This window comes from Chiloscyllium plagiosum, chromosome 9 (assembly GCF_004010195.1).
Source record: "Chiloscyllium plagiosum isolate BGI_BamShark_2017 chromosome 9, ASM401019v2, whole genome shotgun sequence".
Classification (NCBI taxonomy): Eukaryota; Metazoa; Chordata; class Chondrichthyes; order Orectolobiformes; family Hemiscylliidae; genus Chiloscyllium; species Chiloscyllium plagiosum.
Window position 1 is genome coordinate 84,105,735 of NC_057718.1, and position 13,209 is coordinate 84,118,943.

The following is a 13,209-nucleotide window of genomic DNA, read 5'->3' on the forward strand; positions in this document are numbered from 1 at the left end:
ACCGGCCACTACAGCGGACAGCTGAAACTGACAACCGGAAGCGGCAGGGACAGGCCACTATAAATGCCGGAGGAAACACCACAGAAGCGCTTCACAGGAGGCTCCCAAGCACGGAGGATGTCACCTAGACAGGGGACGAAACGTTTGCAACAAAAACTTCCAGCTCGGCAAACAGAACCACAGCATTGTATGCTATAAATATATTGGGTATAATATGTTTGGGAGTAACTAATGACTTTGCAAGTATAATTCCCAGAGCTCCCCTCCACTTTTTTTTTATATTTCTAGTTCTATCATCGTTACTGAGATGATGGGTGAATGAGCTGAACTATGCTCTTTTTGTTCTATGCTCCTACTTAACATTTGAATTATTGAATAATTTGAATTTTAAAAATTCAATTCTTGGACTGTGGGTGTGGCCATACCAAATTGCCTTGGAGAAGATGTGAGCTTTATCACTGAATGTAGTAGATCACTTAAATTTTTCTTTTGAAGTAAAGGAACATGACTGTCCTTAGCAGCTCATGCAGTAGCAATCTTCCCAAAAAAAATTAATCTAATATTTTAAAAGGTCTGACCTTTTATGTGAGGGTCAAATTTGTAAACAAGTTGCAAAAATGTCAGGCTTTTATTGTTGATAGTAGTAATTTGCCTTACACCACCTTCAACATAATAAGTGGATTCTGGAAAATAAAGTTTGAAGAATTATAAAATATGGAAACGCAAAATAATCCATTCATAATCTGCCTTGCAAAGTTCCCAAGTTGATTGTGTTTTTTGTTTTGTATAACTGTATTCCTCACCACAACAATTCGGATAAGTATAGCGAAGGCAATTTGCACTTTTTCAAGTATAGTCATTCATGTAATTTTGGAACAACAAAAGTGCAGTACAGTCCCACAAACAGCAACATGATAATGACCAGATAATCTCTGTTTTAGTGATGTGTTTGAAGGAAAAGGTTTGGTTAGAACTGTAGGTAGAACTTGCCTCCGTGTATTAGAAGTACTCAGAATTGATAACTATTTAGTTGCAATATATAATACCTGATTCATCTTTTGAACAGTGATCACCAAAAATGAATTTTGGAAGGAGACCAAACAGAGGAGGAAACTTCAACAAATCTCGTAGTGGTACAGGAGGAGGAAGTAGGAAAGCCTCAGGAAAAGCATGGGATGATGGGGATGATTTTAGTTTTGCCCAAAAACCAACTGTCCCAACCAGGACTCGGAATAGAGGAAAAGGAAAATCTGGAGTTGGAACTGGGGCCAGAAGTGGAACAGGAGCCAGATCTGGAGTTGGAAGTAGAGGAGGAGCCACATCTGGAGTTGGAAGTAGAGGAAGAGCGAGAACTGGAATTGGAAGTGCAGCAAGAACAGGAATTAGGAAATCTGCTAATGAAGGGATCGAGGACCAATCAGAGTTCAACTTATTTGGCAATATAAAATCACAAAGGTAGGTGCAGAACATAACCAACATGGGTTAAGAAGTTTGGCTGTGCCTAGATAATTTGAATCTGCTTGTTCAACAAATAATTTAGAATGTACAACAATACAGCATAGGAACAGGCTGTTCAGCTGACTATGATGCCATTCTAAACTAATCACATTTGTCTGCACAGGATCTGTATCCTTCTTTTCTTTGCCTCGTCATATGACTGTCTAGATGCCTCTTAAACCTTGCTTTTGTGTCTGCTGTACCATCTTCCCTGGCAGTGTGTTCCAAGCACCCACCATCCTCTGCAAACAACATGCCTCGCACATTTCCTTTAAAGTTTCCCTCTCTCACCTTGAATCTCTGTCCCCTGGTATTTGACATTCCCGTGCTGGGAATAAGACTCCAACTATCCACCCATCCATACCTCTTGTAATTTACAATATACTTCCGTCAGGTTACCCCTCAGCCTCCAAAGCCGTAACAAAAACAATCCAAGTTTATCCAATCTCTCCTTACGCTAATTCACTCCAGTCCAAACAACACCCTGGTAAACCTCTTGGGCATCCTCTCCAAAGCCTCCACCTCCTTCCTATGGTGTGGTGACCAGAACTACACACACTGCTCCAAATGTGGCTGAATTGAAGTTTTATACTACTACGTCATGATTTACCACCTTCATATTCAATACCCTAACTGATGAAGGCAAGTATGCTATACCATGTTATCCACTTGTGTTGCCACTTTACGAGAGCTATGGACTTGTACCCAAGGTCCCTCTGTATGTCAATACTCCTAAGGGTCCTGCCCTTTGCTGTATATTTTCCCCCTGTATCTGAACTCTGAGTGCAGTACCTCTCACTTGTCTGGATTAAACTCCATTTGCCATTCTCCATTCAACTTTCCCACTGTTTTATGTCCTGCTGTATCCTTTGACAACCTTCTTCACTGTCCAAAACTCCACCAATTTTCATGCCGTCAGCAAACTTACTAATCAGGCCACCTAAATTTTCATCCAAGTCATTTATATATATTGCAGACAACAGAAGTCCCAGCATTGATCCTTGTAGAACACCACTGCTCACAGACCTCCATTCAGAAAACACGCCTCCACAACAGCCTTCTGTTTTCTATGACCAAGACAATTTTATGTTCAACTTGCCAACTCACCATGGATTCCATGTGACTTTATCTTCTCGACCAGCCTACCAAAGAGGAACCTTGTCAAATGCTTTAGTAAGTTCATGTAAACGACATCCAGTGCCCTACACTTATCAATTATCTTTGTCACTTCCTCAGCAAGCTCAAATTTGAGGGGCAAGAATTCCTCTGCTCAAAGCCATGCTGACTAGCTCTGATAAGTCCATTCTTTTCCAAATGTGAGGAAATCCTGTCCCTAAGAATCTTCTCCAATAATTTTCTTACCACTGATATAAGGCTCACTGGCCTATAATTTTCTCAATAATGCTTGTTGCCCTTAAAGGAACGCCACTAGCTATTCTCCTGTATTCTGGGACCTTGCATGTGACTAACAAGGATACAAAGATCTCTGACAAGGCCCCAGCAATCTCCTGTCTTGTCTCCTGGGTTAGATTCCATCAGTCTCTGGGACCTATCCATCTTAATGTTTTCAAGACATCCAACACTTCCTCCTCCTTGATATCGACATGCCCCAGAATATCAACACATCCTTCCCAAATCTTATCATCTTCCATGTCCTTCTCGATGAGTACTGATGCAAAGTATTCAGTAGGACGAAACCCACTTCCTCTGGCTGCTAGCCTCCTTGAGTGGACCTACCCTTTCCCTAATAACCCTCTTGCTCCTAACATATGTATAAAATGCCTCTATTCTCCTTGATCTATCTTGCATTTTGAGGTCCCCTTCTAGCCCTACTCATTTCTCAAGTTCTTTTCTTTTGTATTCAAGCCTTGTTTGGTTTCAGTTTTCTAAACCTTACACATGCCTCCCTTTTTCTTTTTGACAAAACGGTCAATATCTCTTGGCATCCAAAGTTCCCGAATCATGCCATCCTTATCTTTCATCCTCACAGGAACATGCTGGTCTTGAACTCTGATCAACTGACGTTTAAAAGACACCCACAGATGTAGATTATGCTTCAGTTAATTTCTCCAGTTACTGTCTACTTTCTCCAGATAGTTCCTGCCTAATACTGTAGTAATTAGCCTTCCCCCAATTTATCATTTTCATCCAAGGATCAGTCTTATCCTTATCCATAACTATCTTAAAACTTACAGAACATTGATCACTATTCCCAAAATGCTTCCCCACTACAGCTTTGATCATTTGCCTCATTCCTCAAGACAAGGTCCCTTCCCTAGTTTGACAATGACATGTTGTTTCACAAATTCCTTCTGGATGCACCTAACAAATTCTGCCCCAGCTGAGCCCCGGGACTAAGGGAATCCAAAATACTAATATTGGGCAAATTAAAATCACCTACTACAACAATCCTGTTTTTACATCTTTCTGTGGTCTGTTTACATTATCTGTTCCTCTATCTCTCCTTCTGGCTATTGTAGAAAGCCTATTGTAGAATCCCAACATCACAATTGCTCCTTTCTTATTCCTGACTTCTACCTAAGGAGAAAGTGAGGACTGGAGATCAGAGTCAAAGCATGGCAAGTCAAGCAGCATCCGAGGAGTGGGAGAATTAACATTCCAGGCATAAGCCCTTCATCATTCCTGATGAAGGGCTTATGTCTGAACCATCGACTCTCCTACTTCTCCGATGCTGCCTGACCACCTGTGCTTTTCCAGCACAACACTTTTTGACTTCTATCTAAATTAGTGAACATATTTGAATTGTGACTTGCTGTATTAGTGATATCCACCATTTAGTCAACAAATCTCTCAAACAAGTCATATATAATACATCATGAATTGGAAAGGAAGCCCATAATCTTTTAACCCATATGACTCTCATGGTGTTTGTAGCAATTGTTAAAGAAGTGACATTTGAGGATGCATGTGCACAAGTCATTTAACTGGTTAGTTTGTTGAGAAGTGGTTCTTTGGAACTGTAAATCGGAAAAAAGAAACAAGGTGTTTTTAAAGTGGAAGAGTCTTAAAACAAGTGAAAATGTAATCAGTATAACGTCTGAAATGAGTGGATGCATGACTGGATGGATGAAAGGATATTTCCTCTTGTGGGAGAATCTAAAACTAGGGGGTCAGAGTTTAAAACAGAGAAGAGGACTTCCCCAATATTAGTATATTTTCTGTGAACGTTGAAAATCTTCGGATTTTCATCACTCAAAAGGCAATGGATGCAGAATCTTTAAATATTTTTAAGGCAGAGGTAGATAGATCCTTAATAATTAAGGTAATTAACAAACTATGCAGGAATGTTGAATTTGAGGTTAAAATCAGATCAACCGTAATCTTTTATTGAATGATAGAGCAGGCTTGAAGAGCTGACTGGCATACTCTTATTCCTTCGTACATTTGCACTTAATTGCTTTTGTCTGACATAAATAGCTTTGAACTTATTTTGATTGATCTATTCAGACATGTTATGACACATCTCTGGGGAGCTGGGAGTGGAACCCAGCCCTTCTAGCCCAGAGGTCGGGATAACTACCACTACACCTCAGGCACCCTTAAAATGTTTTGTATGTTTGGGGCTGGAGGTGTGTGGTTAATAAGGTGAGAAGGGAAACACTTGTCTCATTCAGAATAAAAAGATCAAATAAATATTTTCGCTTCTTATCCAAGTAATCAGGCGGAGAATGTTGAGCTGTGTGTGCTTCAATGTCCACTGAATTAACAAGGGGCTTGGGTGGAAATTGGTCTTCACTTTGGCATGAATTTCAGTGAAAAAGAAATTCAAGAGTGCAATAAAGCAAACTGCTGATTGATTGCAAGCCTATTTTTTTGCTACTGGCCAAGGCAAGTTTCGTTCTCCTGTGTCTGTCATATTGAACTGATCCTGTGTCGCTTTTGAAACAATGCTTGAATGTCATTTAGTGCAAAGAAGAAATTAATTTATTCTGTTCAGAATCTGCTATATCTAGCAAATCTAGCAAAACTATAATTCATTTCATCCATAGATTTTAAATGAATGCCTTTGATAAGAATAAATGTTGCTGCAATTGTTCTGTTGACCTTTTTGGTAACTTTCCTTTCTGCAGCTCAAAAAGTGATAGCCAAAGGGGAGGAAAACTTGGATCCAAGTCCAATGATCACAGAGTGCTTTTGCAGACTATAAACATGACCACTGAAAACCAGAAGGATGTCAAGCAACTTCTCCAAGAGCTGCAAAATTATGAAAAGGAAGTTGCAGTACAGTAAGTTCATTTCATTTCCTATGCTATCAAGCTCCCTGTTTTCATTCAATCACAGAATGAAAGCACCAAGTGTATCCTGTCCCTTATTTGGACATATTTGTGAACTGGGTTAAATTTCTGTCCTAGTTCCACATTGATACCTTGAGTATCGTACTTCTCAAACGGAGGAGTGAGTGTTGTCATAAAGTCATAGAGATGTACTGCACGGAAACAGACCCTTCGGTCCAACTCATCCATGCCGACCAGATATCCCAACCCAATCTAGTCCCACCTGCCAGCACCCGGTCCATATCCCTCCCAACCCTTCCTATTCATATACCCATCCAAATGCTTCTTAAATGTTGCAATTGTACTAGCCTCCACCACATCCTCTGGCAGCTCATTCCATACACGTACCACCCTTTGCCCCTTGGGTCTCTTTTATATTAGATTAGATTAGATTACTTACAGTGTGGAAACAGGCCCTTCGGCCCAACAAGTCCACACCGCCCCGCCGAAACGCAACCCGCTCATACCCCTATATTTACCCCTTACCTAACACTAGGGGCAATTTAGCATGGTCAATTCACCTAACCTGCACATCTTTGGACTGTGGGAGGAAACCGGAGCACCTGGAGGAAACCCACGCAGACACTGGGAGAACGTGCAAACTCTACACAGTCAGTCGCCTGAGGCGGGAATTGAACCCGGGTCTCTGGCGCTGTGAGGCAGCAGTGCTAACCACTGTGCCGCCCACTCACTCTAAACCTATGCCCTCTAGTTCTGGAATCCCCGACCCCAGGGAAAAGACTTTGTCTATTTATCCTATCCATGCCCTTCATAATTTTGTAAACCTCTATAAGGTCACCCCTCAGCCTCTGACGCTCCAGGGAAAACAGCCCCAGCCTGTTCAGCCTCTCCTGTAGCTCAGATCCTCCAACCCTGGCAATATCCTTGTAAACCTTTTTCTGAATCCTTTCCAGTTTCACAACATCTTTCTGATAGGAAGGAGATCAGAATTGCACGCAATATTCCAACAGTGGCCTAACCAATGTCCTGTACAGCCGCAACAGGACCTCCCAACTCCTGTACTCAATACTCTGACCAATAAAGGAAAGCATACCAATTGCCGCTTTCACCATCCTATCTACCTGCGACTCCACTTTCAAGGAGCTATGAACCTGCACTCCGAGGTCTCTTTGTTGAGCAACACTCCCTAGGAATTTACCATTAGGTGTATAAGTCCTGCTAAGATTTGCTTTCCCAAAATGCAGCACCTCCCATTTATCTGAATTAAACTCCATCTGCCACTTCTCAGCCCATTGGCCCATCTGATCCAGATCCTATTGTAATCTGAGGTAACCCTCTTTGCTTTCCACTACACCTCCAACTTTGGTTGTCCTGTGATGAGTTTACTCAGTTTGAATCCAAAGAGGTGAAAGGTAGGGATTAACTTAAAACCATCACCAGGGAAGAAGTACCTGGCAAGCCATTGCACCTAAAGGACTGGATGGCCTGTATCTAAATAGTGGAGTCACAAATAATAATCTTCCAAAATTCTCCAAGCTTCCAGAAGGGGTCTAATGGGTTAGAAAGTAGCAAATGTAACACCTGTATTCAAGAAAGGAGCAGGGCAGGAAGCACAAAACTATCGGCCAGTCAGTCTAACCTGTCATAGGGCAAATGCTAGAATCCATCATTAAAGGGGTTGTAGAGGATACCTAGAAAATCACAGTGTAATCAGACAGAGCCATAATGTCTTTGTGAAAAGGTTTCACTACCTATTATAGGTTTCTGAAGTAATAATTTTCAGTGGATAGATGGAAGCTGGTAGATGTAGGGTACTTTGATATCCATAATGGTGTTAAATAAAGCTGTAATATCAAAGGGTATTGCACAAAGTAGGAAGACATGGAGTAGGCAATAACACATTGCTATGGATAAAGAATTGGTTAGCTAACAGATTAGGGATAACTGGTTCTCTTTGGGATGGCAAGCTTTAAGTAGTGAAATGCTACAGGAATCTGTCTGTAATCTGTATCAATTAATTTGTTGATGGGACCTATACATATTAACTGAACTTGTCAATGACATCCGAGCAAGTAGGAAGGAAAGTAAGTTGAGAAGTGGAGATAGAGTGTGCAATAGTGTGTAGACAGGTTTAATGAGTTGATAAAAGGATTGGCAGATTAAGTATAATATGGATAAATGCAAACTTGTCTGTTTTGGCAGGAAGAATAGAAAAGTACTGTACTATTCAAATGGGGAGAAAGTGGAGGACACTGATGCAGAGACATCTGGATGTCCTGGAACCTGAATCACAGAAAATTAGTTGGCAGATGTTTGGCAAGTGATTAAGAAAGAAAAGGTAACATTTTATTTATTGAGAGAGGGACGGGATATAAGAGGAGAAGATTTCCTGTAGCTGTACACATCCAGAGTACTGTGTACAATTCTTGTCTCCTAGAACACCACCATAATTAAAATAAAACATTGGATTCTAAAGCAAATGTATTCAGAGAAGATTGCACCCAATTCATTCTTGATTGAAGGACTTGCTTTATGACAAAAGGTTGAACGGGTTAGGTTTATATCCATTGGCATTTACAAGAATGAGAGATAATCTTATTAAAATACAAATCTTTGAGGGAACTAGTTTTAATAGATACGAGGAGGATTTGCATTTCTAACTTTGATTCATGTAGTAGGGCATCCAGATCATGCTGTACCATAAACTCCTGAAAACCCTGTCTATTTAAATAGTTTATGCTTCTCTATTCTGCCAGCTTCTATTCTGTGTGCTAAAAGTTTGCCCAACCACTTAACCTGTGTATGTCCCCTTGCAAATTCTCTAATTCCTCTTATTCTTCTATGTACTTGGTGTGATCAGCAAACGTTGCTACAATAGATTGAGTCCTTTCATGGAAGAAAATTTGGCACTGAGTTGAGATATTAAAACTTGATGCAAGAAAGAAGTTTTAAGGAACACTTAAATGTTGGAGAAGCTTACAGAGGGATTACCGGGCTTTACAGCTTGGGGACCTGAAGGTATAGTCATTAATATTAGAATGAAGAATTTGAAAGCTGCATAGTTAGAGGAAAACAGCATTCCTGGAGAAATTTAGGTCTGGAAGAGGACTGAAGTCGTGGTGGGATTTGGTCAGAAGGATGAGATTCCTTATCTATGAAAGTAATTTGTGACCTTCGCTTTTACATTGGCACAAAATCAATTTTAAGAGTCTGAACAATTGTGTTCATGCTATGTATGATGAAATTGTTTTCACTATGATTGAAGTGAATGAATTTTTCTTAGTGGTCAATTTCTTTCCTTGGTTGGGCTATTGTTAGTGTATCCTGAAATTTACTTTTGCAGGTGCAAAAATATCTTTTCTTTTCCCATTTACCATTATGTCTCCAATATGATTTTGTTTTAGTGCACAATGTATCTTTTTTTTAAAAGTAACTTGCAAACCTGTTTCCCTTCAAATAGAGTGAAACTTTATTCTCAATTTCAGGAAATCTTATGTTCCTGTCGTGATTAGAGATAAGATTCTGACCATTTAGACTTTTTTGTAACAAAGGGAAAGAAATCCTGATATTCAGCATTGCACACAAGTTATTGGAAATCACTCCCTCCCCACACTTGTCTTAGCTTCCTACAGAAAGAATTCTCAGAGCAGATGGGAAATGTATAATTTTTTGTGCACGTACACAGTCAGATGCATGCTCGTTTGCCCTATCGTCCTTAATGTTTTCCATTAAATCTAACAAATGCTCTAAAGAATTGTTGTGTTCAAACTTTGACCAACAAAAAAATTCATATCCGTTGGAATGATTTGGAACAACTTAAAAAAAAACATCACTGCTGCTTAAACTTGGATTGTGAGATGTGTGATTGAACTGTAATCAACATCATTTAAAGACCATCTCCATCATTAAGTTGCAATTATATCATCACTGAAACAATGTTTGTTTTTCTAAGTAATTTATATTTTCAACTGACAAAATTTGTCATTACCAGTGCATTTGGAGTTCACAGAGCACATCAGTATTTGATGATTAACCTGTAAAAACATGATTTCAGTTTCTGCTGCTATTTGTCTACTAAAATGCTATTGCATATCAGTCATGAAATCCCTACAGCCTCTCAGAAGATAACGTAAATTTGCAATTCGCACACACCAGCTTCTGCAAACAGTTAAAGTCTATTAAAGTCTGTACAAGGTAGGTGACCTCTTTTGACACTCTTTGTAAGCGTGCGAAGTCAAGTCAAAAGAGGCCCCGAACAAAGGAAATACATCCCCTTTATACAGGTCAGTTGGTAATGCTCACAGGTACTCCGGCCACTCCCATAGTCACATGCCACACAAGACAACCCCCTAGCCACTCCCTCACAGTCACATGTTAACTTGGGTACAATGGTAAGACGAGATCTTCCTCGCAGATAATGTAAGTGTCCTCATCCTGGGGAATTGCTATGCAGGTGATTTCCCAAGACAATGTAGGTGTGATATGCCTAGCTTCAGGGGATGGCTATGAAAGCATTTCTGAATGGAAGAGATTGAATGACTGTCTGAATGGGTGGGAGTCATCCGCATTCCTGCGTGAATGTTGTCCCCACCCACTTCCAGAATGTTCAGTCAGTGCAGTCTAACCTTTTAATACTACATTAATGTCCAGAGAGAGAGTCCCATTGAATCTTTTAACATTACACCCTTCTCTAAATGTCCTTCAGAAGGTGGTGGTGAACTGCTTTCTTGAATTGCTGCAGTTCATGTGGTGTAGATACGCTCTCAGTACTGTGAGGAAGGGAGTTCCAGGATTTTGACTCTTATGATATAGTTTCATGTCAGGGTGGTGTGTAGCATCAAGGGGAATGTGCAGATAATTAATAATGTGCCCATGTATCTCCTGCCTAGTCCTTCCAGATGGTGGAAGTTGCAGGTTTGTCGAAGCATCTTTGGTGAATTTTTTAAGTGCATCTTATAGATAGTACACATCATTGGTATTGTGCATATGTAGTGGGTGGACTGAACATTGAAGATGTCAGCTGGGGTGTAAATAAAGCAGACTGCTTTATCCTGGATTTTATTGAGCTTGAGTATCATTGAAGCTGTACTCATCCAGGCACATATTCCATCCTGTAGAATCTACCTGGGAATAGGCTGTTTTGGATCAATTTAAAACTCCGTTTGAGGGAGAACAACTTAAGCCTCAAACCAGTATCCTTAGCTTAAATAAAGTTGATGAGAATTATGAAGAAAGAATTACCTAAAGTATATTGTAAAAATAGACTAAAGGAAAGTCAGTGGATGAGCAGTAGCAAACATTTTAAGCAGATATTTCATAATGTTCAACAATAGTTCCTCCTGGTCAAAAAGAAGGACTTGATGAGAACAGTGAACCACCCATGGTTAACAAAAGTAGTCAAGAAGATTATCCAATAAAAAACTAAGGCTTACAAAGTAGCAACACTCGTGACAGGCCAGAGGATTAGGAATATTTTAGTAATCAGCAGAAGATAATTAAAGAGCTAAAAAAGATGCAGAAAATTGATTTTGAAAGTAAATTAGCAAGAAACATTTTTTAAAAAAAACAAAAGTTTTTACAGGTATGTGAAAATCAAGAGTAGCGAAAATAAGTTTGGGAACCTTGGAGGATGCAACTGGGCAATTAATAATAGTGTACAGGGAAATGGCAGATAATTTAAACCATTATTTTGCACCAGTCTTCATGGTGGAGAGCACTACAAACATCCCAAAGATAGCAAGGGGCTAGTGAGAGGAATGACCTAGTAACAGTTTCTATTAAAAGGGGCAAAGTGTTTGACCAACTAATGGGACTGAAGGCAGACAAGTCACTAGGACCTGATGATCTGCATCCAAGTGTTTTAAAGAAAGTGACCACAGAGATGGTGGAGGTATTGTTCAAAATATTCCAGGAGGATTCCAGTGCATTAGAAAACTGTGAATGTAACTCCCCTGTTCAAGAATGGAGGGATGCAGAAAGTGAGAGAACATAGGCCAGTTAGCCTAACTACTGTAATTGGGGAAAATGCTAGAGTCCATTAGGAAGGAAGAAAAAAAAATAGTACATTTAGAAAGGTTTAAACAAAGTGTTTTTTTTTTTGAAAGAAAATAGTGTTTGACAAATTTGCTAGAGTTATAGAGTCATAGAGATGTACAGCATGGGAACAGACCCTACGGTCCAACCCTTCCATGCCGACCAGATATCCCAACCCAATCTAGTCCCACCTGCCAGCACCCGGCCCATCTCCCTCCAAACCCTTCCTATTCATACACTGTTTTAAAAAATTCTCAAGGTCAGGTTCGTAGGAGAGTAGTCTGACACAGAACAAACGACCAAGAGGCGAGTCTGCTAGAATATGGGCATTTTATTCCCCGCAGCGTCGCCACAACCAGGTCTCATACAACGGGTCTGGCTTATACTCACTCTACATGTTACCGGAACTGGGAGCCGTCAGTTCTCGTAGAGCGGTTGCCAACAACCCACGCTCGGCGGTTAAACGTAACCCCGGAGCAGACTCACCGAACTGGAGACTTTTCCAGCTGATATACTCTTTTCCAGATATAAACATTCATGTGAACAGCAGAGCAAGGCTAAAAAACACATTCCATTCTGGTTACATACAGATAAGAAGATTCACACGGGGAGGTGTGTAATAAGATTCACACGGGACTAAGCAACACCTCCATTCCGGTTAGATTCACACATGTATTGGGACATAATTTTTAACCGTTTCACCACATACACCCATCCAAATGCCTCTTAAATGTTACAATTGTACCAGCCTCCACCACTTCCACTGCAGCTCATTCCATACACGTGAAAAAGTTGCCCCGTAGGTCTCTTTTATATCTTTCCCCTCTCACCTTAAACCTATTCCCTCTAGTTCTGGAATCCCCGATCCCAGGGAAAAGACTTTGTTATTTACCCTACCCATGTCCATCATAATTATAAACCTCTATAAGGTCACACCTCAGCCTCCGATGCTCCAGGGAAAGCAGCCCCAGCCCGTTCAGCCTCTCCCTATAGCTCAAATCCTCCAACCCTGGCAACATCCTTGTAAATCTTTTCTGAACCCTTTCAAGTTTCACAACATCTTTCCGATAGGAAGGAGACCAGAATTGCAAGCAATATTCCAACAGTGGCCTAACGAATGTCCTATACAGCCGAACATGACCTCCCAACACCTGTACTCAATACTCTGACCAATAAAAAAGAGCATACCAAACGCCGCCTTCACTATCCTATCTACCTGTGACTCCACTTTCAAGGAGCTATGAACCTGCACTCCAAGGTCTCTTTGTTGAGCAACACTCCCCAGGACCTTACCATGAAGTGTATAAGTCCTGCTAAGATTTGCTTTCCCAAAATGCAGCACCTCCCATTTATCTGAATTAAACTCGATCTGCCACTTCTCAGCCCATTGGCCCATCTGGTCAAGATCCTGTTGTAATCTGAG

At 40.5% G+C, this 13,209-nt stretch overlaps 1 protein-coding gene across 4 annotated transcripts in view; it reads left to right on the top strand.

Moving 5' to 3' along the window:
* Window positions 1-13,209, top strand: part of dhx57 (DEAH (Asp-Glu-Ala-Asp/His) box polypeptide 57) — a 117,126-nt gene that overhangs the window by 1,833 nt on the left and 102,084 nt on the right. For all 4 annotated transcript variants that reach the window (XM_043696376.1, XM_043696377.1, XM_043696379.1 and 1 more), the window contains exons 2-3: window positions 1,067-1,455; window positions 5,589-5,744. In XM_043696376.1, coding sequence (XP_043552311.1) covers window positions 1,079-1,455; window positions 5,589-5,744 — 533 coding nt within the window. In that variant the 5' untranslated portion in view covers window positions 1,067-1,078. The remainder of the gene's footprint in view (window positions 1-1,066; window positions 1,456-5,588; window positions 5,745-13,209) is intronic.